Source organism: Phalaenopsis equestris, unplaced genomic scaffold (genome assembly GCF_001263595.1).
Source record: "Phalaenopsis equestris unplaced genomic scaffold, ASM126359v1 Scaffold001111, whole genome shotgun sequence".
NCBI lineage: Eukaryota > Viridiplantae > Streptophyta > Magnoliopsida > Asparagales > Orchidaceae > Phalaenopsis > Phalaenopsis equestris.
Window position 1 is genome coordinate 220673 of NW_018165550.1, and position 9630 is coordinate 230302.

General features: G+C 32.2%; 1 protein-coding gene across 1 annotated transcript in view; it reads right to left on the minus strand.

Moving 5' to 3' along the window:
• LOC110033181 (fatty acyl-CoA reductase 3-like) overlaps positions 1-2407 on the minus strand; it is a 5625-nt gene extending 3218 nt beyond the window's left edge. Inside the window, exons 1-4 of the mRNA XM_020737084.1 lie at positions 2218-2407; positions 2008-2111; positions 766-968; positions 532-661 (exon numbers count right to left, since the gene is read on the minus strand). Coding sequence (XP_020592743.1) covers positions 532-661; positions 766-968; positions 2008-2111; positions 2218-2299 — 519 coding nt within the window. The 5' untranslated portion in view covers positions 2300-2407. The remainder of the gene's footprint in view (positions 1-531; positions 662-765; positions 969-2007; positions 2112-2217) is intronic.
• Positions 2408-9630: the final 7223 nt, after the last annotated feature.

Sequence of the window (9630 nt, forward strand, 5' to 3'; positions counted from 1 at the left end):
TGGGGATGTTAATAGTAGAATTCAAGTTGGTTGGTTGAAGTGGAGGAATGCTTCGGGCCTTTTGTGTGATAGAAAAGTACCGCTAAGACTGAAAGGAAAATTTTATAAGATGGTGGTGAGACCTGCAATGCTCTATGGGGCTGAATGTTGGCCTTTAAAAGAGAAGCATAATAATAAGTTAAGTGTTGCCGAGATGAGAATGATTAGGTGGATGAGTGGCTTTACACTTAGAGACAAAATGCGGAATGAATATATTCGTGATAGGGTTGGTGTAGCTCCTGTGACAGACAAAATTAGAGAAAGTCGCCTTAGATGGTTTGGTCATATTAAACGTCGACCATCAGATGATCCGATTAGGAGAGTAGATGTTTTAAATTCGACTTGTGTTAAGAAAGGCAGAGGTAGACCTAGGAAGACTTGGGCTTATTGTATTAAAATGATCTTAATTTACTAGAACTAAATGAAAATATGACACTAAATAGGACGCAATGGAGAAAAAGGATTCATGTAGCCGACCCCACGTAGTGGGATTAAGGCTTTGTTGTTGTTGTATAACTCACCAGTTGAAACATGCAGAAGCATCTTAATTTTCCTGCACTGTTTTGCAAACTCCAACACATTCTTAGCCCCCATTACATTGATGCCCAAAGCCACATCATATCTGCAAATCAAATAAAATTTACAGAAAAAACAAATTAATAATTGCATATTCAAGAAATATTTGTCCAACATGTCTATATATATAAATTTGAAATTCTCATGTACCTCTCATAAAAGTTGGTGGTTGCAGCCACATTAACAACAATGTCAACCTCCTTCCACAGCTGTTCCCTGACCCCATAATCTTTGATTCCTAAGTTTTCATAAGATATATCTCCAGCAACAGCTGAGACTTTGTCTGATATAAATGAATCAAAGTCCTTCCCATGTTTCTCTCTCAGAACATCAAACAATTCCTTTCCAATCACCTAATCACAACAAATTAAAAACTTTCAGGTTTGAAGCCTCAGATGTAAAAGATGAAGGGTTGTGTTAGGTAGTCGACAGTCAACGTAATACTTTTTATAGAATTAAACATGATATAAATCTTTTATATCATTATATGACTCTCAATAGGGAGAAAATATTACGTATTGAGTCCGGACGCAATACACCGTCGGGCAAGGATTTTTGCCCTTCGGCTCCTCCGATGAATCACGCCTGTTTTCTAGATGCTGCTTACGCCCGGACTCCAAATGCAATATTTTTTAATCAGTAGGACACCACCGAGAAAAATGAGAATTAAAATGAAGATTTTCGACTGAAAAATTCGTGATATTTAGTAGAGATGAGCTGATTTAAGCTCGAATATGAAAATTTTTTGGGCGATAAACATAATTTTGAGTTCATCGTTCGTGCTCAAGTGCGGACTGATGTTCTTCTCCTAACCCTAAAATTTACCTATTTATTTAATATTATATGATTTTTCTTAAAATTTTAAGGGATATTATAGTAATTATTTTTTTTGTTAATAACTAAAAAAAAATTGAGTGTTTTTCTAGGGTTAGACATTCAGGGGGTGGTATTCACACCTGCTATTAAAAGAGAGGTTGATTCTGCCTATATTTGTACCTAATAATTTCTCTTTAATTTGAACCATTTAACTCAACATCACAAAATCTAAAAAATTGCACTCATGTAAATAAAAAATTTGGCTGGATCACATCCACAACCCCCAAAAAATTTCTATTTACTAATCTAACCCTCTCGTTCATCTATTTTTTCAAATTCTCTTTCAAATATCAATATTCTTAATAAAACCCCAACCCATATTTTTCCTTTTTTTTATCGAACTCTCAAATCACGACACACGTACATACTTTGGTTCAACAGTTTTGAAATATCACATGAGTGCTACAATCTGTAAATAACAATGTTTCTATGTCTGTAAATATCAATGTTTCTATGGCTATCTCTACAATTATCCCTACAAATTTTGCATATATATATATAGTAGAGCTTTTATACCTCATTTTGAAACCTCTCTTCAACTGAACATCCATCAGAAGCTCTCACAAGCAGAAACAGCTTCTTCACAGAGGGCTGCACCCTCAGCACCTTCTCCACAAAAACTTCCAAAATCCACCCAAAATACATAATTAATTACAAAATCATCACAAAAATTGCATAAAAACCCCTCTTTTTCTAATAAAAAATTAAAAAAAAAAAAAAACTTACTCTTAGCCAAAAAGCCAGTTGAACCAGTAACCAAAACACTCTTCTCCCTCAAGAACTCAGCTATATTTCCAGCTGATTCCATGGCCTGAAACTCAGAATCAAACAGCTTCAAAAAGCTGAAACTAGAGAGAGAAAGAGAGAGAGAGATAGAGATAGAGAGAGAGGGAGATCAATATAGCTCGTACTTCTTCATGACTACTATGCTTCCCTATATATAATAAATATTTATTTATAATTTCAAATATATAGTAATTATATGGCTCTATTTGGTTGGTTTGAATAAAGAGGGGTTGGTGATCAGCTTCGTATGTTCCATTGGAACGCTAAGACAGCAGACATATAAATATTTATAATTATGAGGTTTTTGCGAATCTCAAAGCGTTTAGGTGGAGTTATTTAGAGAGATGTTTGGGGATAAGAATGTAAATTAATGGGGTTATATGTATAATTTTATATTGGGAAATGATGGCAATAAATATTTGTATTAAGATGGATGGGAATTGGGAGCTTAGCTGGTGGTATATTGGTTGGTCGCCTGCAAGCAGTTTTTTGTTTTTTTATTTTTTTTAAATTATTAGTATTTTTTATTTTAACTTGGTGTGAAGTCAATCAATTAATTTATATTTTTAATGTATATATTTTGTATTTTATTTTATTTTTACTTCTTTAGGATTTCACTTCATGTTATATGTGTTGAAGAGTATTTTGACTTTTAAATTTATTATTTTATTTATTTTGGTTCAGGAAGAAAATAGAAAAAACTATTTTTTTTAAATTTTTTTTTTTTAATTCTAGCATGATTTACTTAATATATTTAACATAAATTCGGTCGAACAATAAAATTGGACAGATTAAATTCTTAATCCGCTAGATGTAATTTTTCTTTCCTTCCGTTATTTTTTTAAAGATAAATTTGGATTTATTAAATCTGATTATTACGTGAATTTAACGGATTTAACTTGAAAAGAAATTAAGGGACTATTTGGGGGCAACTGTAGCTTATTAAAAAACAACTGTGCTGAATAATAATCTGATGCTAAAAAAATCGCGGCGTTTATAATAATTTTTTTTAAAATTTAAACCACAACTAGAATGAAAAAGCTGCCACAGAACCTAGTCATGAGTGGTGGAAAGAAGCCAAAACGTCATTTACTCAAACAAACAAAACTACGATGCACTGCCGCATCGCTGCCCCAAACAGACCATAAGTCAGGAGAGTGGATTTATGCCAGATTTAATGGATTCAACATTAAATTGAACCAAATTATTATTCTACATTTACAACATTTAGATTTGACAAATAAAAAATTATCGAATTTACTAAATCCTATTTAATCTAAATTTTATGGGCATCAATACACCCCCTTATTGTGGATTTTGAGGTTACCAAAGTCCAATTTGGACTCTTTTATATTCATGGGGAGAAGAGAATTTGAGAATCACTATATAGGCATATGGGCCATTTACAAACATAACGCACAATTAACTTCAATTTCTTACATTCATAACACTCAAATAATTTCAATTTGCATCAAAAATATCACTTTGGTGCTCTTTAAAGCTTGGTAAAGTAGTGATGATATAAAAAAATAAATTTTGATTGTTAAATATGTAAATACATAGGAATTAATGGTGTGACATGTAATGCAAATCCTCCTAATTAAGTTATTTTTGGTTTAGTTGAAGGAGTTGTTGTATCAAAATTGGATATGATTCATATTTAGAAGTTCATGATTGATGAACTTGTTAGAACTTAAAAAAAAATTCACATTCGATTTCGAGAGAAATAAACCATAGATTAGCGGAAGCGTACCAGAATCCATTAGATCGATTGCGCAAGATATGATCTTCCAATCTGCAGATTTTTCAAATTTCCAAATTTTCCTTAGTTTTCTTGTTGATGGGGTGCAAGAAAGGGATGTATTTATCTGCAAATTGGGGACCATCACCCTTTGAAGTAACTACCAGGCGGTTACAATAACTACCAGGCGGTTACAAAAAAGTTTTGCTTAATTCTAATTCTGCCCCTCATCAAATTAGAATTTGCACTTATGGTATCCACACTATAATATCATGACAAATGTGCCCAAAGTCATGAACTTAATTCTAAATTAGACCACAATAATTTTGACTTATTTAATGATGACCCAACACATTTATTAATTACATTGTAGTCCCAAAATTAATCCAACAGAACTAACTTTTGGCTTCTCTCTACTAGCAAGGTGATGAGTCATTCACACGTTGTAATTCTTCCCCCTTGACACATACTTGACCTTAATTCTCTACTCCAAATAATGGTTGACTATCTAGTATATAAGCACATGGATATTACCTCACATCACATTCTTTGTGGATTTTTCAGTCCAAGGGACTCTTTACATATATTATTGATTTGGGTTTTTGTGTTTCTAGAGAAGCATATGAGTGTAAATACGTCGAGCTAAGTTCGAGCCATCGTTGATTTGAGTTTGAGTATGTGTGTGCATCAAAGAAGTTTTTGTTCTGATTTTAAAGAGATCCGTTAACTGTCTAGAAGAAAAGAGTATGATGAAGGCAGATTCATTACAAGAAGAGCATGAGGCCCGCCAGACTAAACAAGCCAAGTCAACTAGGCCAAAAACAAGGGAACAGAAAGGGGGATAAGAAGATGACCGGATGATCCGAGTGTGAGCCATTCGACCAGAAACAGGACAAGAAAACCTCTGAGCCATGCGCTGCAGGGAAGCCGACTCAATGCAATAGTTTATCCCACAGTGGAGTAGGCCCAATGGGAGATCTAATTTCACAAAGTATCTCTAACCATTCCGAGGAGATCTGAAGACTCCTCACTAAGAATTGAAGATAACCAACCAAGCCTGATTAGTCAACCAAGCTCAGCCGATCAAGTCGATCCTATCAATCCGAGTTAAGAAAAAAAACTTAGCTGACATAGCTAGAATGCACTCAGACAAAAAGTCTATGCTTGTAAAATTCCAGAAATTGTCTAGTGCATGCCCTTTTCAAATGGGGGTAAGAATATAACATCATTATTGTGCTAACTCTTTTATATATTGTAAAAAATATTTTACAAAGAATGAACACTATTCGTTTTTTTTCTCCCTCTCTCTTTCTTTTTCTTTATTTACGTTCTATTCTCTTAGCGTGTTCCACGAACAAACTCGGATTCAACAACATGATTAATTAATTGAGCTCGAGCTTAATTCTACACATTCTAGCCCCCTCTCTAGCCAACTTGTTTCTTTATGGAAGACATAAGACAATTTTAATTAATTTAAGTTTTTGTTATAATAAAATGTACAATTAGAAGATAAATAATAAGAAATCAACACACTGCTTACGACATTAGTGAGATTCAGGCGTAGCTTCCCACCATGAGGCCGTGTGTCTGAATCACACATATTACTCTGTTAAGCTCAACTTCTTTTAAAAAAATAGAAATCATCAAATATAAAATTAAATATTTTTATTTACAGTACATTTTATTTTAATATTTCTTAAAACCAGCTCGCTCACGAGCGAGCTAATGAGTCGAGTCAGGACCTTCTTAAACCTAGCTCATCATCAACCAATCAAGCTCAGCTCACGAGCCCCTTATAAAGCCAACCCCAATCCGATTCAGGAGTCAGCTCAACTCAGTCATACCCATAGCCAGCGCGCACACGATCACATCTAGCATCTCTCAACCTTAATTTATCAAGCATTATAAGTCAAAGTCAACCATCAAATCTCTTCATAAAGAAAAAAAAATATGTTATGGGATGACCAATAATAATAATAATACATAAATAAATAATAATATTATTAGCACAGCTATTGGAACCCAACAACCATATGTTTCCTTGTTGCTTAAGTCTTACTCTCCCAATTAGGAAAGGGCTACGTTACTTGTGATCTCCCCTCAACTCTTCCAAGAAACCCATTTAAAATGTCTTTTTAATCCTTCTCGTTTGGATCTGTCGACACGCGAACACGCAAGCCATGCACGCACGTAATTTGAAGACTTTTGACGGGCATTTTGGTCAACTTAGTCGGCCTAATTTTCAAAAGTGTTTGTGTAAACGTTTTATTTTTATTTCATTTCATTTTCGCTCATGCTTTTTTTGCTTTTCATTCCTATATTTTTATAGTGTTAGGTTCAGTGAACTAACGCACACCATAAAAAATATATATATTTTTTAATTTTTTTATTTTTTGTATATTTACATAGATACCATGCAATTTTTATGTATTTACGTATTGATGCCTAAACTTTTATATTTACATACGTAAGGCTCAAATCATTGACATGTCGAACACATATTTTCATGCATAAATTAAAAATTAAGCACCGAGGTGGTTTTTTTTAACTACCGAACTGATGTATTTACACGTGTCATGATCGAATTATTGAGAATTTGATAAAAAAATGAAAAATATGGGTTGGGGTTTTATCGTGAATTTTGATATTTGGGTGAGAATTTTGAAAAATGGATGAAAGAGGGTGGTGGATTTGTAAATAACAAGTTCCGAGTGTTCTTTATGTAATTGCCCTTTTTAATTAATCATAATGAGAAAAATATTACATTAGGACTCCAAACGTAGAGTTACGTTCGGAGTCCACTCATGTGCGGACACGTGGCTTCAAGAAAACGAGCGCGTTTTCCTGTGATCCGGCCCGATAACATAGAAGAATAATCCTTTTGTGTTATTCTGCGTTATTCAGATGTTATTGTGATGATATTGATGTGTTATTGTGTTATTATGATACCGGGAATATTCTCAGAACACAATAACATATGAATATTACCACAATAACACCTGAATAATGTGGCATAACACAGGAGAAATATTCCTCTCCACCAAAATAATTTTTTTTTTATTTTTCTATCACCTTCACGTGTCCGCATATGAGTAGACTCCAAACATAACTCTACGTTAGGAGTTCTGACGTAATATTTTTCCATCATAATGTGTTGAACTGTTGATGCTGAGTAAATTGTAAATTTCCCATTTTCTTAAAGTAAGATTTACATACAGACCACTTAATTCCTATGTATTTACATATCCAACACTTAATTTTTAATTTTTTACATGTCATCTTATGTAATTTTAAAAGTTATAATAATGATATTTTTTTATATGATGTGAAACCCCTATAAGGTTAAAAATATAAAAGGTAAAATTTATGTGTTAGATTTGTAAATATATCCCCTATATTCTTTAGTTGATTAGTCAAATTTAAATAAAAAATTTAAGGTTAGATATGTAAGGGAATAATTTTGATTAATGAATTACATGTCTGCTCATGCATGTGAATAATTATTCTATTATTTAACAAGTAGTTTGCCTATAATTTGATTGAATAGTTATTTAATCAATATTTAAATTTTATTTAAATACCTATGTCTCGTCCCCCGGCTTGTTGGTTGGCATCCAAGGTATAAAACCCCTCAGGTCGGGGGTTCGAATCCCTTCTGACACAGTTGGCTTTAAAGAAGATGGTATTCGAGTTGGACACATTATGAATGGTTGGAGACTCGTATAATAGTTTTTTGTCATTCCTTATATATATAAATTATAAATGAATAGTCGGATGTTATTATATGAGCCCCGGTCATTCCTCATGTTTAATATATGGTGTGTACTCGAATTCTTAGATGCATAAAGAATGACCGGGGCTCCTATAATAGTATCCTACCATTCCTTTATAATATAATATATATATATAATATATATATATATATATATCACCAAAGATGTAAATAGCTCTTATTGATTATTTATACACACAGGTAAAAGAGAAGTAAATGAAGGAGACATCGATATTTTTACGTGAAAAACTCTTACAAGAGAAAAAACCATTAGGTATAGCTGGCAAAATAATTCGCTATGTAATTTTAAGTAAATATGTACACTTTTCTATTGAATTAAAGAAAATGAAATTGTTAAGCTGATAATCATAGTTGTACAATAGTAGTGTGGCTCTATGTAATTCACTTTGTATATATATACTTCCCCAACCACCTCTTCGAACAGTCTGTATTGATTCTCCATAATCATAAAGATTTTTAATAACTTGAGGGCATTAATGACCACTTAATTAGGGATCTTAAGTTCGTTGGATTCCTCTTGTCTAAACGCTCGATTTAACTATAAATATATTAAAATTGAAATTAATCTGACATTTGATTAACAATCCAAAGTCTCTACATGAGCTTTAATGATTTGATCTGGGCTTGATTGTACCTGGATTGAAATGATTTTGATATCGTTGGATTCATCTTGTCGAGACGACCGAGCATACACGATTTATTTATTTATTTTTGCTATCCTAATCATTAAAAATTATATTTCTCATTTACAGTTTTAGGCTATTTTTTAAAAATAAACTTTGAAAAAGTAAAATAAAAACTGTAAACTGTTGTGAAGCATAAACATAACCTTACATCTAATACAAATCAGCACGTGTAGCACAAAATTTACGTACGTAAGAAGTTTGCAGAGCTGCATATATCAGAAGTTATTCAGGAAAACATCTTATTAAACCAGAGACACATAAGAAAAAAAATCTCCAAATCTATTTTTGTCTTTTGTCTAATTGTGTCTTGATATTTTTGATATACAACATCAAACTCAACAATTTGTTAAAATAATTATTAATTGCATTTGGAGTCTAGTGAAATTGTGTGACCCCCCTTACCTCAACATTCTATTGAGTGACAATTATAAGCTCGGCATTGCTAGCCACCCATTTGGCATTGAGAACACCACTATAATCCATAACTTGTTTATTAGAGGTGTGAACGTGTCAAGCCGAGTTCGGATCATGTTCAACTTCAACTTAAATTTTGTTAGTTAATCGAGTTCGAGCTGAAGACCAAATTTAATTCTACGAGTTTTAGCCGTGAGCTGACATATTTATTATAAACAAGAAAAACATATATATATATATATATATATATTCAAAGGTTTACTGAAAAGTTTTATCCTGAAATACTAATTTATAAAGGCAATAAATAAAATAAATCAAACGGAAAACATTACATTTAGAATTAATTAGATTGTTGCAATATTACGTGTTAGTTTGTTAGAAAACCAAGGAAGCATTAAGTTTTTGGAGGATTTACACACAGAACATAACACTCAAATCCAATATATTTACATATCTGCCATCTACATTTCATTATATATAACCACACCATTTTTTTATGCATCAAAAGTGATATTTTGATATTATCATAAAATTTGGGTATATAAATGCAAAAAGTAAATTTACGGGGGGGTTAAATATGTTAAAACATAAGAATTGAGCTATGATAAACGGCTCAAGCCATGACAACAATCAAATTTTTTTATTTTTCTATTTTTTAAATTTACATACATATATGATGCAAAAAATTCGCAGCGGTAGAGTAGCAGATTATCGTCTTA